The following is a 21,639-nucleotide window of genomic DNA, read 5'->3' on the forward strand; positions in this document are numbered from 1 at the left end:
AAATAGAACAGAAAATAATTACCTATGAATTACTTCTGTTGATTGTATATCTAATTACATATGTTTTTAATGGAAAAATATAAATAGCTGAAGATCACAAAACATTTGAATGCTATTAAAAGTGCCTTTGTCTTGCCCACTCAGCTCAGCATGCAGAGCATGAGGACACGAACTGACAAGAGTGATTATGTTAATTGTAATCAGTCTAATGCTTTTCATTAAAACTTAATTACCATTTAATCATGCATAAAAGGACAAAAAAAAAAAATGGAGTTCACTGTACAAAATTGACCTTTACTCTAGGGGTTAAATACATTAAAACTATGTATTACAAGCCAGGGATGTCAACCAGCTTTCTTGTCATGATGCAGAAAGTGAACACAAGGGTATAGATATTTGATAATTGGCTTCCTTTTTTTGAAGACACGTAGGTACTAGTAGCAAAAACTTCCCACCTAAGTCAATGATTAAAATGATATTCTCTATCCTGGATTAATTCTCACCATACTATCAGTAAAAAATATCCCTCTGGCATCTAATCTAAATACCCCCTCTTTTAGTTTACAGTTGTTTCCCCTTTTCTATTACTATCTACCTATGTAAACTGTTGATTTCCCTCCTGTTGATAAGCTCTCTTTAAGTACTGAAGTGAGGTCCTGCTGAAGCCTTCTCTTCCCCAAGGTGAATAAGCCCAGCTCTTTCAGCTTGTCTTTCAGCTATAGCCCACTGATCATCCTCATGACCCTAATAAAATGATGCATTTATAGTTCTTCAGCAGATTTTTGTAGATATCGCTCCTCAAAGCTGAAATATAGCAACGGGTTATTCTCACACTTCTTATGATGGAAAAACATTCTGTGGATGTCTCAAATTCAGACCCAACTGTTTTCTATGCCTACCTCTGTTTCTTTGGCATTGCTAATTTCATTTATGGTCTTCTGTAAGCACACACTTAAAGATCAATATAACTATATGAACAGAAATATTACTTCTTTTTGCTAATACAGAAGAACAGGAAAAAGGTCTGATATTTTATTAAGTTTTTTCTAAATTTCTTTGTAATGTTTTTGAGCTATTGAAACAGCTTCAACCATTTATTTTGTTAAATGATAGATATTAAATGATGGCATCTGTATGGTTGGTTTAGCCCAAATTTGTTTTTTTTCTGCTGCTCGTTTGCTTTCTCAACATTCATAGAATTTTCTTTGAAGTAAAAGTAGAGATAAAAAATGAAGAAATTATTTCTGACTAAATCATTAGATTAACAATACAAATAATCAATTATGGTAATAAAGTAAGCAACTTATTCCAATGAGTTAATTAGAACTATTATTTGGAAATTGTTGTTTCTGATGTTGACTTATCTGTTGATCTTTTTCTTCCTCTGAAAAGACCTTAAGCATTAATGGTTCTGTTTTTTATAGTTCCTAAAGACACTGTGCTTAATCTTTCAAATTTGTTTAAGCGGTAATATCTGCTTCTGTCCAGTTCTGTAATTCCATATGTCTGTTTTCAGAAATTCTTATGGTAACTATGCTACACATCTTGAACTGTTAGAGTATTTTTGTCTTGTAATTTGTTCACTGATTGCTGAGATAAATCTTAATTACTTGTCTAATAGTTTGACTTATATTTAAGTATAGACAGTTCAATGACAGAATTTTCATTTCTGGGATTCACCACATGATTGTTTTAAATTTTAAATTTTTAAATTCAAATTTAAATTTTAAAAGAAATTTACATATGCAGAATCATATATGTGCCTTACTATGTGCCTGTGGAATTTTAAGTTCAAAGAAAAAAAAAATGCATTAAGATATCTTTAGTTAAAATAGATCATTCAAGATTCTCTTTTATTTAAGTCTGTAGCCTAATCATTCTTTATTGTTTAGTTTCCTCTTTTGCTTTCGTTAATGCTGTAAATGTTCATTACATGCTTACACTAAGTCAGTTTAATTGGTATGGAAAATAATTTGTGTCCATAATCTAATCCATAGCCTGGTTAAGGCATCCTGATTCTCATGAAAAGTAGCAGTTCTTCATATGGTTCCTGTGCAACTAAAAAGAAATGAAGCTTTGGTTACTTGAGTTAACCTACTTCAAACTTGCGGACTTTCATATTTCAGACTAATAAAAGAGATGGAATTAGTATTTGGGTTTCTTTTTTTATTATGCTACTGGAGAATGCAAGATAGTTATGTTTCATATCAGTTTGCTTAGTTGTTAATGTGAATATTTATGTGTATATGTAATATTCTTGTTTGAGACCAACCACTATTCTTTCACATATGGAAGTGCTGGTTACTCCAAATTACTACAAATCTTATTGTCAGGAACAGATTTTTACACAAGTCTGATTTAGCAGCAATTTAGTTTTTATTAATACTTTTATGGTAAGTCATGAGAATAGTTTATATGATTCTTAGGAGCACTCAGTCAGCACTTAATCATCAGACAATTTAACACAATTGTTCAACAGAATTTACTATAATCAAATACAATGGCTTAGTCAGATTCAGGAATGGAGGAGACTTCTAAACACAGCTGGGTGTTTGATAATCTTTTCCTCCAGTATTGAGCTGCTGCTCATCTCATTTAGTATTGCCTTTGATAGGATCATGAGATTATTCATTTTTATCAGTAATTTTCCATGATTCAGATCTTTTTCTGATGTTTTTTTGGGTCTATGATTCAGTTTTGTACTACTCCTTCCTCTTTCCCTCATAGCACATAATCATACCTCTGTCAGTTAGCCATGTTACAGGACCTTGGCTATGGCCAAAGGAGGCCTGATTGTCCCATGTCTGTATGTACAGATAACAGAGGGATGATACATTGTTATGCTCCAACACACTCTGTAGATAAAAGATAAGTTATGTTGTGATGGCTCTTCCCAGAATCATAAATCAGACATATAGATTACAAAGGAACGATACTATGTCAGGCAAGAGCTGCTCCATCGCGCCTGTGTACAATGTCTTGCCTTTGATATTCTGAAATCCTTCTCAAATCTGTTTTGCAAGTTCTTCTGTCAAAACATGCAAGGACTGTGCATTGCCTTACTTTACAGTCCTAGCACTTGAAAAGTCTTCATAGATATTATAACCATATGAAGCAAAAAAAAGAAAAAAAAAATGGTGTCTTTAGCAAAATACTGCAACAAATGCTTACATGATTGTTTACCACAGGCAGAGTGCAAACAATATGGAGGAAGGTGATTTTTTTGTTTGTTTGTTTATTTGTTTATTTTTGTACAATACATTACAGGCAAAATAAACTGATAAAAAATGAAGTGTCCTTCAGGTGAAAGATAAGTTAGGCATGACTCTAACATATTGATCACAAGGCTATAGACTCAAAGATATACAGTGAATCGTCTTCTCATAAACAGTGTGCTATTGATTTTCAGTGACATTTTAAATCATCTTTGAAAAGGCAGTTTGGGGGCTGAATCCAATGTAAAATCCAAAATGAGATTCTGTAAGATTATTAAATTAAGTTTAACACAGTGCTTACTAACACATAAAGGTCTGAAGACTCCCTAAATACCTTTGTTTTCTCCAATTTCCCATTCTTCTTACACTAATTCCATCATTTGTATACATGTGTCTTAGTCTGAGCAGATGAGACAGGAAGAAGGAGAAGGGAAATCTGTACAGAGCAATACTTTATTAACACTGAGTATTTTGTAGGTTACTGTGTAGAACACATGGACAAGAACTGATAAGCAGCAAAAGAGTTTTTTGCCAGTTGACAGAATTAAAATACCTTCTCCTGGTTATGTTATTTTAGAATCAGTGAATCACTGAGGTTATAAAAGACCTTAATTCTTCTCAATCATTTCTAAAAATAAAGTCTTGCAAAGGAATTTTGATTAGACTTAACATCCTTCAGTCAAAAAATGTAGTTATTTCTTTTCCTGCTATCACGTGTATTCTAATTTAATGCTCTTTTAATTTGACAATTTCCAACAGAGTTCTACCAGAGAGACTGGCTACTTGTGGCTTAGACAGGTGTATTATTTGCTGGGTGAAGAACTGGGTGAATACTGAAGCTAAAGAGTCATAATGGATAGTGTTCTATCCACGTGGTGACTGGTCACAAGTGGTATTCCCTATGGCTCTGTCTTTAGGCCGATTTTGTTCAACATTTTTATCGGTGATCTGGTTGAGGAGTTTGAGTGCACCCTCAGTATGTTTTCAGATGATACCAAATTAGGCAGAAGTGTTGATCTGCTTGAGGGCAGGCAAACCTTGAAAAGGGATCTGGATAGACTGGATAAATGGGCTGCATCCACTCACATGACACTCAACAGGGGTAAGTGCCAGATCCTGCACTTCGGTCACAACAACAAGGCTTGGGAAAGATGAAAGTTGCCTCACAGGAAAGGACCTAGGGATGCTGATTAACAGCCGGCAGCGTGCCCAAGTGATCAAGAAGGCTAATGGTATCCTAGTTACATCAGAAATAATGTGGGCAAACTGAGCCAGGAGAGTGATTGTCTCTTTGTAGGCAGTACTCTAGATATGCGTTCAGTTTTGGGCTGCTTACTACAAGGTGTATACTGAGTTATTTGAGAATGTGCAGAGAAGCTGGTGAAGGGACTAGAATGGAAGACATATGAGGGGTGTCTGAGGAAACTGACTTTGTTTAGTCTGGAAAGGAAGAGAGAAGATCTCATTTCTCTGTAAGTACTTGAAGGGATGTTAGAGTGAGGTGAGTGTTGGTCTCTTTTCTCAGATGAAAAGTGATGACGTGAGGTTTCAGGTTGCACCAGAGGTGGTTTAGATTGTATATTAACAACTTCTTCATGGAGGTGATGGTCAAGCTGGGCTTCTCATGGCAGTAGTAAAGTCCCCATGGTGTTTAAGAGATACATGGATGTGACTCTAAAGGGCTTGTTTTAATGATAGGATACAGTAGGTTAGACTGATGGCTGGACTTAATATTCTTAATGATCTTAATGTTGTTTTCTAAAATATATAGTTCCATGATTCTTGCTGCTTTCTAAATGTTCACTTTACTGAATGACACATCAGTGCTTAAATGTCTGACGTTTGATTTAATTAGGATCAAGTGTACTTGGCATGATAAAAAAGCTGCTGTTTTCAAATACAGAAAGAAATACAGCAGGAACAAAAACATTAAGATTGTTTTGGTGCTTCTGTTTTCTGTGAGAAATGGCGATTAACAGTGAAATAAATTTTAAAAGGCATTGGTCCTTAGTAATTGGTGCATACTTGACTCAGATTGGGAATAATTGTTGATTGTTGAAGATTTTTAAGAAAAAAGAAAAGATTTGTTTGAAAAAGGTACTTGCTAATGAGATTGATTTATGCTAATACACATCAAAAAAATTTGCTTTTTTAACAGAGATGCACTGGTGATCCACTTTTTGAGCTATTGTTATCTGTCAAATAGGAAATAATTTCTCTGAGGTCATGACAGTACTTTCCTTCCCCTGTGCTTGTGTACACACTTGGTAAAATGCACTAGTATGGGATGTCACTGAGATTGTTAGGGGGGTTCCTGTGGAGTGCCTAGATGATACTCATTAGTAGTAATAGGCACTACTTTAGTTCTTGGACTGATGCTTATAAATTCTGGTGAAAAATTATCCCAATGTCAAAAAAAAAAAAAAAAAAAAAAAAACTTCCATTGTCTTTTACTTAATTTACAAATGAAACCATCTCAAAGTATGTAAACTATATTATTTTGGAGTGGAAAAAAAAGAGAAAAAATGATTAATAATAAAGTGATAAATAAAATTTCTGTAGGTATAGTATTTTTACACAGAATCGTAGGGGTTGGAAGGGACCTCCAGAGATCATCGAGACCAACCCCCATGCCAAAGCAGATTCCCTACACCAGGTCGCACAGGTAGGAGTCCAGGCAGGTCTTGAATATCTCCAGAGAAGGAGACTCCACAACCTCCCTGGGCAGCCTGTTCCAGTGCTCCGTCACCCTCACCGTGAAGAAGTTCTTGCGCAAATTTGTGTGGAACTTCCTATGCTTCCGTTTCTGGCCGTTTCCCCTTGTCCTGTCTCCACACACTGCTGAAAAGAGTCTGGCCTTGCCACTCTGCCCCCCACACCTTAAACATTTATAGACCTGGATCTGGTCCTCTCTCAGTCTTCTTTTCCCAAGGTTAAACAGACCCAGTTCACTTAGTCTTTCTTCATAGAGGAGATGCTCCAGGCCCTTCACCATCTTTGTGGCCCTCCGCTGGACTCTTTCCAAGAGATCCCTGTCTTTTTTGTACTGGGGAGCCCAGAACTGGACACAGTACTCCAGATGAGGCCTTACCAGGGCAGAGTAGAGGGGGAGGATCACCTCCCTCGACCTGCTGGACACGCTCTTTTTAGTGCACCTCAGAATGCCATTGGCCTTTTTGGCCACGAGGGCACACTGCTGGCTCATGGCCAACCTGTCGTCCACCAGGACGCCCAGGTCCCTCTCTGCAGAGCTCCTCTCCAGCAGCTCATCCCCCAACCTGTAATGGTGCATGCAATTATTCCTCCCAGATGCAAGATTCTACACTTGCTTTTGTTGAACCTCATCTGGTTTCTTACTGCCTAGCTCTCCAGCCTGTCCAGGTCTTGCTGAATGGCAGCACAGCCTTCAGGCGTGTCAGCCAATCCTTTCAACTTCGTATCATCAGCAAACTTGCTGAGGGTGGCCACTATTTTAGTTATCGTATATCATGAAGTCTAATATAGGAATGTCTCATTATTTCCATGATTTTTTCCAAATAGTCACATATTTGCTACTGTACACATAGAAGACATTAATAAGGTCCTCCTTTTAATCTTTTCTTGTTTCTTATTCTGCTTATTAATTTTTTAAATCTTTCTCCTTCCTACAAATATAGAATACAGTTACACTTGTGCACAATGAAAACAACTAGATGAGTAATTTAATTATTTCAGAAGATCACCTCAGGTCTATACAAATTAGGGTTTTACTGCAATTAATTTCCAGTGAGATTTTAATTTTCTTATTGGGATAACATTAACTGACAGTTTTAATTTCAAAAGGCCAAAAACACCAAACACACATTAATTGTCTCAGGTTTGAAAAAATAAGAATTTTTCATTCGTACAACTTAGTATCTGTCTCTTTCAGTTTTGCAAATGTTTAGTTGCTGTTGCTGTTTCCTGTAGTGATATAGTCTTGTGGTGTGAAGGGAAGGAGTAGATGCAGCCAATATTAGAGAAAATTAACTTCCTGTACATTCTGGTCACAAAGGTTGCATTATGGTGGTAGTAACTGAGCTTTTTTTTTTTTTTTTTAATCTCTCCTTATGGAAGCTTTTGAGTCGTAATATTTGAAATAAACTAAACTTAAAAAAATAAAAAATAGAAAATCTTTTAAATGAAATAACAATGTTCCTAAGGATTGAAAAAGAGAAAAAAATGGAAAAAAAAAATTGGATAAGCAGATCAGAAAGATCACTAGCACACATCATTTATAGTGCTCCTTGATTTTAAAACTGTTTCAGATCTTTCAAAAAAATGAAGTGAATGAAAATATAATTAATTAATTTTAAACCATAACCAACGTAATAAAGACTGATTCCTTCCTAAAAATAAATAAATAAATGTATAAAAATTGATTTAATTTTGAGGTGTAATGCAGTTTCAAGTGAAGACACCTAAATTTGTGTGTCAGTTCAGATGTCCACATGTGTACTACATAATGGTCAGTGGAAATGCAGAGCTTGAATGTCTTATCTGAAGAAATATTTCTTTCCTTTTAATTGTTTTAGAAGCTGTTTTTTGTCTCTGGTCTGCAGGTTATTTCTAATAAGATTCTCAGTTTGTTCTTATTCTAGCATAAACAGTTGGCAGTGATTGTTACAGGAGAACAAACCTCACCTGGTGACTACCAAGTCTCAGTGGCAGCAAAGTGCCCACAAGCCATTTTTCTTTTGTGTTTTTGTGTGTATATTTGTTCATGTTTGAAATAAAGCCTCAGTCTAATTTCAATTATTTAGATACTCCATATAAATTACTCTTGTGTAATGTTCATAACATTTCATTTTTCACTTTGACTCTGTAGTGCCAGAGGTGGAAAAAACAGCAGTGAAAAAGCAAGTACAGAATTTTTCTCACTGACATTTAATACTGTATAAAGAAGCTCGAAAGAGACTATGCCCTCTCTATTTGTAGCAATAGAAAGCATAATATAGCATAATATAATTATGCTCCTACTCTTTTTTTTTGGACCTGTAATTTTTTGTGCTTTTCTGTAATCTAATTACTTGATACGCTACATACTGCTCCAAAGACATAGCCACTTCTTTCTCAAAGCATAGGAAAATGTGTAGCCAACATATATTATCATAAGTAATGATAATATTAGCTTATCAACCATGAAAGTGGTAAAAAACAGTTTTAACAATGTCATATATGCTTTCAGTAAATTATATCATTTCCTCTGAATCCTTCTTATTGGTCTGATCATATCTTACAGACATGAGAACAAAATTACACTTTGAAAGGACATCAGATTTAGAGTCAAGCTGGTTATGAATTAGTTTAAGAACGAATTGATTGTCTGATGTGTGAGCATGCAGGAAGTATAAATGAGCCATACTAGAAGAAGAAACAAATTATTGTTGATATTTCATATTTTTCAAGCATTCCCCTTGTGGTACAGATGAGAAGAGAGGTGGGTGGAGCAGACTTAACATGTCTTTGATCTTGGGTACAAGAACTTTAAACTAGACTGAATGAAGACAGTGAAAAGGATAGAGGGACTTGTTTGTAGATGCTCACCAGTTAGCTATTGTGACATTAAGTTTTTGACTTCTTTATTTGGCTTTTGCTTACAATTGTGGCCAAGTTTGTTGAAAAGGGCATGACTGGGTGAAATAGTCTAGAGTGATGGCAATCATAGTGCAGCTCAGTGATGCAGTGACAGGAGTCTGCAGAGATGGGTCCTTCCTTCCTACAGTGTTTACTGCAACTCGGGATATTGAGTAGTTGAGGCCAGTAGAAGAAACCTGGCCTCTTCCACAAAACAGCAGTGAATATAGATTTGTGTATGTAGTTTTCCGGAGAGCTAGTTGCTTTAAGTCATACCATAGCGATGGTTCTGCTCAGTTTACCATTGTACTTTTTGAATTTATTTAATCATTTTTACAAAGCAAAATCTATATCCAAACTCAAGAGCCTGAAAATATGAGAGATGTTTGCATAGATTGAGAAAAGATAAGAGGAATATGAGTATTAATTTTTTCCCTGCACCCACTGGAATCTATTTGCTAGAATAGATATTTGAGTAACAACTAGAACAGAAATTGATTAATTTAAGCATACTTTGAAAAAGTTATTGCATGTCCCCAAAAAGGAAAATTCAGGACTACTCAAAACTGCTTTAATTTCAGCCAGATGGGCAAGCATAACATTTATGTGTTGGATATGGATATTAAGACTATAAAACAGTGTTATTTACATTGTGTTACTTACTCTATTGTGCAAAAAGGTATCAAAGTGCATAAGGAAATTTGCTTTGATAACTGAAACATTGCAAAAAAAAAGGAGTTACTAGATCTTCTGTTGCATTAAGTGGATGAAAAAAAAAAAAGAGAGAAAGAAAAGTTTGTGTTTGCTTGGCTCAAGCCATATTTTATACTAAGGAAGCTGGCATAATTATGATGCGTTTCAGTGGGCAAATTCTCGTAGAAAAAAAAGGAGCAAAATGCATTCCCATGATAGATAATAATAATTGCCTTGTTTGGAATGCTCTTGTAAAAATGCTGTGCTTTTAATTAGAGAGGTGTAGTATCTACATCATTAACCTTTTATTTCATGATTCCTTTAAGCTTCTATAGCATCAACTTGTAACGATCCTGGAACACCACAAAATGGTACCAGATACGGAGACAGCAGAGAGCCTGGGGATACTACTACCTTTCAATGTGACCCTGGTTATCAGCTTCAAGGACAAGCTAAAATTACATGTGTGCAACTGAATAACCGATTCTTCTGGCAACCTGATCCTCCTACATGCATAGGTAATGAGATGGTGTTATTCTCCATTTAAGAATAATATGCATTATTGGTAAATTAAAAATCTTTAAATAAAAATCAAAAGACATTTGGTGTGTAAAGGTCTGGAAGATTCATGCACTTTCTCTGATGTGCAAATTCTATTTCTCCCTATCTGGTCAAAATAAAGAAGAGGAAAGGGAAGGGGGAGGAGGAAAAGGAAAAGAGAAAAAGGTATATTTGGTGGAAAAAGTATGAACAACTCTTTACTTTTCCTTATACTTAAGGTGACCTTGAAGGGGAAAACAGATAAAAATAGTCTTTACTGCAGACATGAAAATATTAGAAACTTTAGGAGTTCTCTTAAAGGCTTTATATATCAGTTTTAAAATTACCATAAAGTCTTTATTTTTGTATGCTACTGATTACTTCCATTTCATAAGTGTATTTATCTCTGAATAATCTCTGTGAGACTTCTGTTCCTGATTTAGTGTTTTCTGCTCCATTCGTATTTCATAGTTTTGATCATGGTTTTCTCAGGCTGAATTATCAGAACAGCTTAGAACATGTAAATCATTTCCTGTAATGGCTGCTTATGGATAAAGCAAAAAAGAAATACATCTAACAAATAAGAAAAACTAGACCAAAAATAATGATTAAAATATTAAAACTATAGAAAGATTGATTAAATTGATCAAAAATTAAAATAAAAGTTTATTCTTTTTTCCTAAAATAGAAGGAGTATTCGTATGAACATTTGCCTTTGCATTAGGAGTGTTCTTTCAAAGTAAATATTTTGCTTATGATTTAAAGTTGTTTTGGAGCTTTTGAATGAGCCTAAAGTAAAACATTTGTTCTATGAATTATTCTAACCACAAACGGGCATTCAGTCATAGAATCATCGAGTAAATCAGATCAGTACAGATGCCCAATCCTTAGTTCCAACAGCTTGATTCTACAGATATGTTCAGTCTGCATGCCTTGGTAATATAGGTGCAACCATGCTGACTACTGTGCTTTTGAGGTAGGCTTCTATGAAATCATTACCTTTGAAAGCTGGACTTCTTATGTGCTTAAAAGTAAAGCTTAATTTATGGTAAGTAAATTAATATATTTGATTTTTTTTTTATTTTGGAAATAATTTTACTGACTGAATCAGCACTGCTTTGTATTATATCTTTGACCAAAAGGGGCTGCATTGTGAATTACACTGTTAAACTATTAACGTACTTCCTGTACATAAGAACTTCAGTTTGTCAGAGATGGGATCATGTAATAGCAAGAATATACAGCACTTCCTATTCAACTTAGTATTTTTATTCCTTTATGAAGAGCTTTTCTTGTGCTTGCTTTGAATATCAAAAGAGCTCATTTTATTTCTGGAAAATACAAAAATTTTTCTAGGTGGAAGTGGGAAAGCTATGTTCAAATTTTTTTTGTTATTAAATGTAGAATTCACTTCTATTTAACAGCTAATATACACTTGTGAATTTAACATGTGACCATATTCCTATTTCTTTTTACATTGTGACAGCTGCATGTGGAGGTAACCTGACAGGCCCAGCAGGAGTTATTTTATCACCTAACTATCCACAGCCATATCCTCCTGGGAAAGAATGTGATTGGAGAATAAAAGTAAACCCTGACTTTGTCATTGCTTTGATATTCAAAAGGTACTGTTTCTAGATTAATGCCTCTGTTTAACAGAATTTCAAATCTCATATCTTAAAATGGCATCACTTAACAGTTCTCAAAGCTTCTAACCATATCTTATGGCTATGTGTTGGAGCATTTAAATATGGAGTGATATGGAGAATATGGAGAACAAAATCTCCTTCCTAAAGAAATCTTAAAGAAAAAGTTATGCTATAGCTTCCCTGTCTTTTGATGCTACATTTTACAAAACTATCTGATGCTGCAGAATATCTTGGATACTAGCCTGTCTTCTGGTGGCTGGTTGTTATATAGGTCATTTTAAGCATTAGATTATGGCATTTGTAAATATTTTCAGAAAGATGGACAAAAAGAAAGAAAGAAAAAAGAAGGAAAATTGGAATACGACTTAACTCATTATCACTGTTATCTGTATATATATAGTTACCAGACTTAAACTGAAAGCTTTAACTACTTTTCATTTTTAACAAATAAGATATTTACAGTATAAATGGGTGAGAACAGTAATACAGACTCCTATCTAATGAAAAGGTGTTTGAGTACACACTGGTAACCTTGTACTAGAGAATTAAATTGAGATAGTAATAATTTAATGTTGGAACTCACTACACTATCACAACATACCTCTAGTTTTGTATAAAATGTCAGTGAAGAAATAACTCTCTGCAATCCTTTCAATAACGTTTGAATTTTCTTTGACATCTGCAAAATCCACTTTCTTAGTGAACAAGTTTATCTTCATTTTATCTAATTTTTTTTTTATTCTAAGCCAGTATGCCACAGCTGAGTCCTGAATTATTCTCAAGGAAATGGCTTTGAGAATACAGCAGTGTTATACTTAGGATGAGAATGTGAGCTAAGAATACAGAGATACAGTGTATTTTATCAAATGTGTTTTGGCTACAGAAAGATTGAAAAGCATTACCCTGTAGAACAGAATAGTAAAATTGCTTTTCCTTGTTCCCGATCTCTAGACTTCTCTTTCTTTTCATTCTTCTTACTGCCAACTAAAATTTTCCTGTCTTATCAGAAGTTTCAAAACATTCTTTTGTGGCTTCTGCTAGCTGTTGAAAATAGAACATAAAATATTCTTTATTATGTGAAACCACTTGCATTTGACATTACTTAGGAAAAGGGTAACATGGGATAAGGGCCTGGAAGGAAGAGGGGCCCAAGAAAGCAGTGCATCCTGAGAAAAAGGAAGTCTGGCAAGAATGCCAGCAGGCCTCCGTGGATCAACAAGGAGCTCCTGGACTTAACTATGTGCAAAAAGGAAGTCTATTGAGAGCAGAACTAGGAATGGGTTACCTGGGAAGACTACAAAGAAGTTCAAGCAGCCAGGTCTCAGGTTAGGAAAGCTAAAACCCAGATATAATCAGATCTAGCCAAGGACATAAGGGGAGCAAGAAGAAATTCTACAGGCATATCAGTGATAAAAGAGGGGGGAAGATGTGGGCCCTCTCCAGAGAACTGGTCACAAGGGCTATGAAGAAAGCTGAGATGCTCAATGACTTCTTTGCCTCAGTGGCAGGGGCTCTAGCCACAGCATCCAAGCTGCAGAAAGCAAAGGTAAGAACTGGAAGAAGATCTGCCTGCTGTAGGTGAAGATCAGGTTCAAAACCATCTAAAATACCTGAAGATTCATAGGTCCATGGGACTTGACAAAATCCATCTGTGGGTTCTGAGGGAACTGGTGGATGAAGTTACCAAGCTGCTATCCCTCATATTTGAAAGGTCATGGCAGTTTGGTGAGGCTCTCACTGATTGGAAAAGGGGAAACATAACCCCTACATTTGCCTAGAAGAGAAAAAAAAGATGATCCAGGAAATTACAAGCCAGTCAGTCTCATCTCTGTGCCTGGCAAGATCATTGAGCTGATGCTCCTGAAGGACCTACTAAGGCACATGGAAAATAAAGATGAGGTGACTGGTAACAACCAACCTGGCTTCACCGGTGGCAAGTCATGCCTGACAAACGTGGTGGCCTTTTATGATGGAGGAATGGAACTGACATCATCTACCTGGACTTGTGAAAGCATTTGACACTTTCTTGCATGACATCCTGGTCACCAAACTGGAAAAAAATAGATTTGATGGATGAACCACTCACTGGATAAGGAACTGGCTGGATGGTCGCATTCAGAGAGCTGCAGTCAACAGCTCAGTGTCCAAGTGTACACCGGTAAGGAGTGGCATTCCTCAGGGATTGGTGTAGGGATTGGTGTTATTTAACATCTTTGTAGGTGACATGGACAGTAGGATGGAGTGCACCTTCAGCAGGTTTGCAGATGACACCAAGCTGAGTGGTGCAGTCAACACCCTACAGGAAAGGGATGCCATCCATGGGGAACTGGACAGCATTGAGAGGTGGGACCAACTTCAAGTTCAATTTTCAAGTTCAATGAGGCCAAGTGCAAGGTCCTGCACCATGGTCAGGCAATCCTGATACAGAGTGGGAAGAAAATGGCTTGAGAGCAACCATGAGGAGAAGGATTTGGGAGTGTCAGTTGATGAAAGACTCAACCTGAGCTTGCAGCCTGGAAGGCCAACCATATCCTGGACTGCATCAAGAGAAGCATGACCAGCAGGTCACGGGAGGTGATTCTACTCCTTTACTCAGCTCTTGTGAGATCCCAGCTGGAGTACTGCATCCAGTTCTGGAGCCACCAACACAGGAAGGACATGGAGCTGTTGGAGCAGGTCCAGAGGAGCTTCTATTTTTCAAGAATATTAATTATTCACTACAATTCTCTGATTAAATCTGGATATGAACAAAGTTCCAGGACAGAGATCTGTCCATAGGAAAGTATCTTGTTTCTAAGGTGGTGAATTTATGTATCTGATGAGTGGAATAAATATATTCTAGTTTAGTTAACTAAAAACTTGACTTAAATTGCTTAAATTAATAAGCGAGTTATCTGGATCATTCCTGTGATCAGTAGTAAGATGCAGTCTTCTGCAGCAAATGTTTCATCCTATCTTGAGAAAAGTATTTAACATAGGGGGGAGTGTATGTTTCTTCTTTATTGGGTGTGAATGGAGCCTGCATAGTAGATCTTTGGCCTTATAGTAGATCTTTTGGAAAGCTCAGTTTGTTCATATCATTGGTGAGGAGAAATCCATCTAAAGACAATAAATTTTCACTGTGAATCATACTTAAAAGGCTTTTATTTCTGGAAAAGAAAATGTGTGAGGCAAAAGATTGGCAGCCACATTTACAGTCTTGTTTAATTCATGAAAAATAATCTAAGACTTAATTCTCTTTTTCTTTTCAGTTTCAATATGGAGCCCAGTTATGATTTTCTACATATTTATGAAGGGGAAGATTCCAACAGTCCTCTAATTGGCAGTTTTCAAGGCTCACAGGCTCCTGAAAGAATAGAGAGCAGTGGTAACAGTCTGTTTCTGGCTTTTCGCAGTGATGCTTCTGTTGGAATGTCAGGATTTGCTATTGATTATAAAGGTATTCTTCTTATCCTAATCTGTGGTAACATATGAAAGAAATGTTAATTAGATTTACTGAGACTTAAATCTGTTTAATTCTAGACTTATTCATATTGAACTGATACCCTTTTGTATAAACACAGGTTATAAAAACAGTTTTCTGTAAATGTGTTGAGGAACACAGAAGCCCTTTTTCCATGAAATCTTTCATATTACTATGTACATTTTCAGCTTCCAAGAAAAAATAAAAATAGGAGATGCACATAAAATGTAGCATTTGCAAAGGAATTGTCTCACCCAATTGCAAGACATGACTGTTAGTTTTTCTTTGCTGATTCATACCAATACATTTTCCTTTCCACATTGCTTTAGAATCTGCATACGTGTCTGTTTAATAACTATTGCAGGAGACCCTTTGCATTTTTGTTTTCAGGGAAGAATAGGGAGAGTGGTAATTGCTTCTTGACAGAGAATAAGTTATATTTTCTTTTAATTAAAGGCATGCACGCATAAACACACAAGTTTAAAGCTGGTTTGTTTCTGGTCCAGATGTTGTCTTTGACTTAATTGTCATCTCTGCATGGATTCAGTCAAGCTGTTTCTCATGAGCAAAGGTGCTGCCTCAGGTTCTTATTCTTGACAATAGAAGTAAAATATATAATGTACATGTCAAAATTGTAAGAACAACAACAACAAAAAAAAAAACCTAAAGAGAATAGAAATGACAATGAAGCAGAGAGAGGTTAAAAATAAATGTTAAATTATTTTTATATTTATTCTGCATCTTTTATCCATCACTATACATTATTCTGCATATTGGAAAGCCTTTTCTTCCCAAAGCAGTTATCACACTGCCATAGATGATGAAATTCTTGTCTATTTATTCCTTTCTAAACTTGAAAATATATATATATATATATTTATGGAATAGTTCCATATTTTAGCTCACTGTGTATTTTCTATTCTGAGGGTAATCTGACTTATGCGCCTTTATGCAGTCAAAATGGAAGAAAAAGAAAATATTTTGAAAAGTTATTATAATAAGCAGTTTGTGCCTAATAATTCCACACTATAATTATGTTAATTAATATTTTCTTTAAAAATATATCTATTTTCATTTCTGCTTATTGACTTATATGCCAATCCAGATTGGTTTTTTGTAAATTTCCCTTGAGTTTTTTATTTAAAATAGTTGCTATATTAACATTTAATAAAGGAAGGATGAATGGTGTAAATTCTGACTATGAATTGCACCCTTGAACTTTTCAATAAAAAAACTTTGCATCCCATTTGTATTAGGTGCATCCTTCCCTCCTAGAGTTCAGTTATTTAGCAAAATATTATTTTCAGAAGTTATCTGGCATATTTTTCATAGGTTTTAAACTGAGTTGTATTTAAGTCATTGTTAACAAAGCGAATGGCATCAACAATTTACTAATACTGATATTGTTTTCGTTTATTTACTTAAAGCATTCTAGCTCTTAACCCTACCATTTTTTAAGATCATCTCAATCATACACTGTAAACAAAATCATTTCTAATATACATTTTTCTCCTTTCTTTTTTCTTTGTATTTTAATATGCCTTATGAATGAAATAACCTTGTTAACATCAATGTCAACACTCACTTTGATTTAAAGATTTCATAAATATTAGCTAATTCCAGAAAGTAACTTCTGTTCTTACTTTATTACCTGCAAAGCTCCAGCTACTAGGTGCTCTTAAGTATGATAAAGTAAGAACACACTTTAAAATTTTCAGTTATTCCATAGTATGACAGCTTTCTAACCAGATCTTATTGATTCTGAGTATGCTGTTTGTTTTAAAAATATCATAGTATTAAGGTGCAGATTCTAGAAATTACATTTTTTTCTTCACTACTATACTTCATAAAAGTCATTGAACCTTTAGGCAGTTCTGCTAACAATAGGTGGAAAAAAAAAATGATGCAGGCTAGGTCTTTTCTTTATCATTTTCTTGTCCACAGAGCCAATTTTATGCAAATATTCATGATCTTGTGAACATATAGAAATGGGAAAATGATGGACTGGAAACAAAATCATGAAAAAAAATTAAGCTGAAAGTGTATATAGATTTATTTTCATTCACTTTAACAGAAAAGCCACGGGAAGCTTGTTTTGATCCTGGAAACATCATGAATGGAACAAGAATTGGAACAGACTTTAAGCTTGGTTCAACTATTACTTACCAGTGTGACTCTGGATATAAAATTATTGATCCTTCAACTATTACATGTGTAATTGGTGCAGATGGAAAGCCAGCATGGAACAGAGCACTGCCATCTTGTAATGGTATCTACCATTATCTTACCATTTCTTTTGTCTCCTCAGTGTTACTGAGAGTGTATTACTTGTGTTTTTGGTACAGTGGCACATGCAGTTTTTGGGGGGATAGAATTAGAGACATTGATGGTTGTGTGTAACAGAGATAGGTAAAACCTAATGCAGGTTCTTAGTTGATGTCCTTCCAGCATGGGCCTGAAGATATAGAAGACATTACATACAGAGATATATAAACATACATACACACACACATCCACATATAATCTAAACTTGTCTTTTAAGATGCAAGCAGAATATTTACAGAATTATGGATTATGTCAGCTTAAGTATGTGATGGTTTCAGCTGGAATAGAATTAATCTTCTTCATGGTAGCTGGTATGGTGCCATTTTAGATTACTTATTAAAATAATATTTATAACATTCTAATGTTTTAGTTATTACTGGGCAGTGTTGATGCTAAGTCAGTGACTTTTTTACTTCTCATACTGCCTACAAGCAAGGAGTCTGGGCATGCAGAAAAAGCAGGGAAGGGACACAAGAAGAAGAGCTGGCTCAACCATATCAAAGAGATTTTCCACACAATATGGAGTCAACCATGTTCAACCATGAAAATTGGGAGAGCTGACTGAGGAGGCTGTTTCTCAGAGACTGGGCATTGATTGGCTTTTGGAGAGCAATTGCATTGTGCATCACTCATTTTGTTTCTCTTTTTTTTCTTTATTTTTGTTTGTTTTTCTTTATTTTTTCATCTTTCTTCTTTTCCTCTTTTTCTTTCTTATTGAACTGTCCTTATCTCAGCACATGAGTACTTCAGTTTTCTTCCCAATCCCACTGGGCGCGTGGGGATTGAGCAGATGGTTGTATTGTGCTTAGCTGCCTACTGAATTAAGCCACAAAAAGGGAAAGGCATGGAGGCTGTGGAATTATTTTGTAAGCAAAATAGGAAAACATGGAATGGAGAACCAGAACCCAGAATGATGAAGAAGTATGCAACTTTGTTTTCAAGCATTTTAAATAAGAAAAATAAGTTAATAGCTGGAAGCTAAGCAGAATGTCCTAAAAGGAATGAAATTACTTTTACTATTTATATTATTATGATTGTATACCTATCATTACTGTATATGCCTATCATTAGTATATTTTTCTATTATTACTATTACACTTATTACTAATTAGTATTATTATGATGCACTTGAATTACATAGTATCAGTTTGGGTGGGTTTTGATTTAAGACTGCAGGTGTGGCTCTGAGAATACAAATAGGTCTTAATTGCCTTTAGCAGCATCAGCTGGGATCTCCACTCACACCCTCTGCCCAAAGGCCCAGGAGATCCACTTAAACTCTGTTCTAGGATTTCACACTCTGACTGACATATGTTATATGTACTAGGCTTATATTCTGTTTCTTTCTCTGTCTCCTGCATAGTCTTCAAACTGATGCTGTAGTTGTCTCCTGTATGTAACCCTGTACATATCATCACTGAAGCTGGAAGGGACCTCTAAAGGTCACCTATTCCAACCCCCTTGCTCAAGCAAGTTTACCTGAAGCAGGCTGCCAAGCACTGTGTCCAGTTAGGTTTTGAATATCTAGAAAGGCGGAGAATCCACAGCCTTTCTGGGTAATCTGTGCCGGCGTAGGAATATACAAAATATAAAAAAGCATTTGCTTGTGTTCAGACAGAGCTTCATATATGTTTGAACTTATAAAAGCTGCTTTCTGTCCTCGGCACTAGTGTTGATGAGTGCTACTAATAGTCTGGTTCTTCCTTTGTCATCATTCTGTCAATTCAGGTATTTATACAGTTTGATGGGATCTCCGCAAAGTTCCTATTTGCTAAGGTAAACAGACCTAGGTTTGTTAGCATTTCCTGCATCTCCAGACGTTTTAGACCAGTCATTTTTCTAACTTTTCAATGGAATTTCTCCATTAAGTCCATGTATTTATGGTACTGAGGGGCCCAGAACTGGACACAGCACTGAAAACATGGCCTCATCAATGCTGATTAAAGAGGAAAGAGCACTTATGTTGATAAGTGGCAAATACTCTTCTTGGTGCTCTCCCCAAGAGGCTGATAGCCACCTTTTCCCTGAGTGCTGGATCTTGTTCAGCTCTTTGTCTGCCAGAGTCTTTCTCCATAGAGCTGCTTTTTAGGTGGTTGGGTCCCAGCCTGTACTTGAGCCTCTCGTTATTCTTCCCCAGAGCGATATGGCATTTCTTTTTGTTAAATTTCATAAGATTCCTATCTGCTCAGTTCACAGAATCACAGAATCACAGAATTGTAGGGGTTGGAAGGGACCTCCAGAGATCATCGAGACCAACCCCCATGCCAAAGCAGATTCCCTACACCAGGTCGCACAGGTAGGAGTCCAGGCAGGTCTTGAATATCTCCAGAGAAGGAGACTCCACAACCTCTCTGGGCAGCCTGTTCCAGTGCTCCGTCACCCTCACCATAAAGAAGTTCTTGCGCAAATTTGTGTGGAACTTCCTATGCTTCCGTTTCTGGCCGTTTCCCCTTGTCCTGTCTCCACACACTGCTGAAAAGAGTCTGGCCTTGCCACTCTGCCCCCCACACCTTAAACATTTATAGACCTGGATCTGGTCCTCTCTCAGTCTTCTTTTCCCAAGGTTAAACAGACCCAGTTCACTTAGTCTTTCTTCATAGAGGAGATGCTCCAGGCCCTTCACCATCTTTGTGGCCCTCCGCTGGACTCTTTCCAAGAGATCCCTGTCTTTTTTGTACTGGGGAGCCCAGAACTGGACACAGCACTCCAGATGAGGCCTTACCAGGGCAGAGTAGAGGGGGAGGATCACCTCCCTCGACCTGCTGGCCATGCTCTTTTTAATGCACCTCAGAATGCCATTGGCCTTTTTGGCCACGAGGGCACACTGCTGGCTCATGGCCAACCTGTCGTCCACCAGGACGCCCAGGTCCCTCTCTGCAGAGCTCCTCTCCAGCAGCTCATCCCCCAACCTGTAATGGTGCATGCAATTATTCCTCCCAGATGCAAGACTCTACACTTGCTTTTGTTGAACCTCATCTGGTTTCTTACTGGCCAGCTCTCCAGCCTGTCAAGGTCTTGCTGAATGGCAGCACAGCCTTCAGGCGTGTCAGCCAATCCTTCCAACTTCGTATCATCAGCAAACTTGCTGAGGGTGGCCACTATCCCCTCAAGATCATTGATGAAAATGTTGAACAAGACCGGATCCAGCACCAACCCCTGAGGAACACTGCTAGTTACAGGTCTGCAACACCAGTGACGACTCTCTGTGCTCTGCCAGTCAGCCAGTTCTCAACCCACCTCTCTGTCCACTCATCTATCCCACAGCCTATCTCCAGCCTATCCAAGTGCTTCTGCAAGGCAGTGCATCAGCCACTCCTCTCAATTATTTTTTGTCTGCAAACATCCTGAAGGTACCCCGTGTTTCATTGTTCAGGTCATTAATGCAGATGTTACTGGCCCTAATATCAGTCCCTGGAGGAATAGTACTAGTTAGTGGAATCCAAGTGGACTTTTTGCCACAGGTCACATCCCCTGGGCTTTACTGTTTGAACTATTTTCAATCCACCTCACTGTCCATATATCTAGCCTATAATTGGTCAGCTTGTCTTTGAGGATGTTATGGCAAAGTATCCAAAGTGTTACTGAAGTTAAAGTAAACTACATCCACTGTTTCCCTCTCATCCAAGCTAGTCACATCTCATTAGCTAGCAATCATGTTGGTTAAGTATGAATTCCTCATTGTAAGTCCACGCTGAGTATTCCTGATTGCCTTGTCTTTCATGTGTCTGGAAATGGTTTACAAGATTAATTGTGCCATGATCTTCCCAGGGATTAAGGTGAGGCTAGCCGAATTCCTGGATAGTCCTTTCATTTCTTGAAGTTAGAATGACATTTGCTTTTTTTTTTCAGTCTTCAGAAAACTCTCCTGATTTTCATGACATTTCAAAAATAATTGAGAGGGGCCTTCCAATGACATCAGTAAGTTTTCTCAGCACCTGTGGGAGTAGTCTAACAGTCCTGATGAACTTATATATGTCCGGTTTAAGTACTCCCTAACCTGGTCTTCCGAAATGGTAATAAAAACACTGAATTGTAACATAGAACAACAAAAAAAAAAGACCTGTGATCCCTCTCCTAAAATGGTACACTTTTCTTACTTTTTGGGTTGTTTGTGTTTGATTCCCCCCCCCCCAAAAAAAAATCACATTTATATAGCAAC

The 21,639-nt window shown here is 36.6% G+C and overlaps 1 protein-coding gene across 1 annotated transcript in view; it reads left to right on the forward strand.

The window, feature by feature from the left end:
* The window catches only part of CSMD1 (CUB and Sushi multiple domains 1), a 1,002,456-nt gene that overhangs the window by 837,415 nt on the left and 143,402 nt on the right, over window positions 1-21,639 (forward strand). Inside the window, exons 27-30 of the mRNA XM_085217921.1 lie at window positions 9,830-10,021; window positions 11,530-11,668; window positions 14,944-15,131; window positions 17,230-17,424. Of these exons, the coding sequence (XP_085074047.1) occupies window positions 9,830-10,021; window positions 11,530-11,668; window positions 14,944-15,131; window positions 17,230-17,424 (714 nt within the window). The remainder of the gene's footprint in view (window positions 1-9,829; window positions 10,022-11,529; window positions 11,669-14,943; window positions 15,132-17,229; window positions 17,425-21,639) is intronic.

Source organism: Meleagris gallopavo, chromosome 2 (assembly GCF_905368555.1).
Source record: "Meleagris gallopavo chromosome 2, MGAL_WU_HG_1.1, whole genome shotgun sequence".
In the NCBI taxonomy this organism is placed as follows: domain Eukaryota; kingdom Metazoa; phylum Chordata; class Aves; order Galliformes; family Phasianidae; genus Meleagris; species Meleagris gallopavo.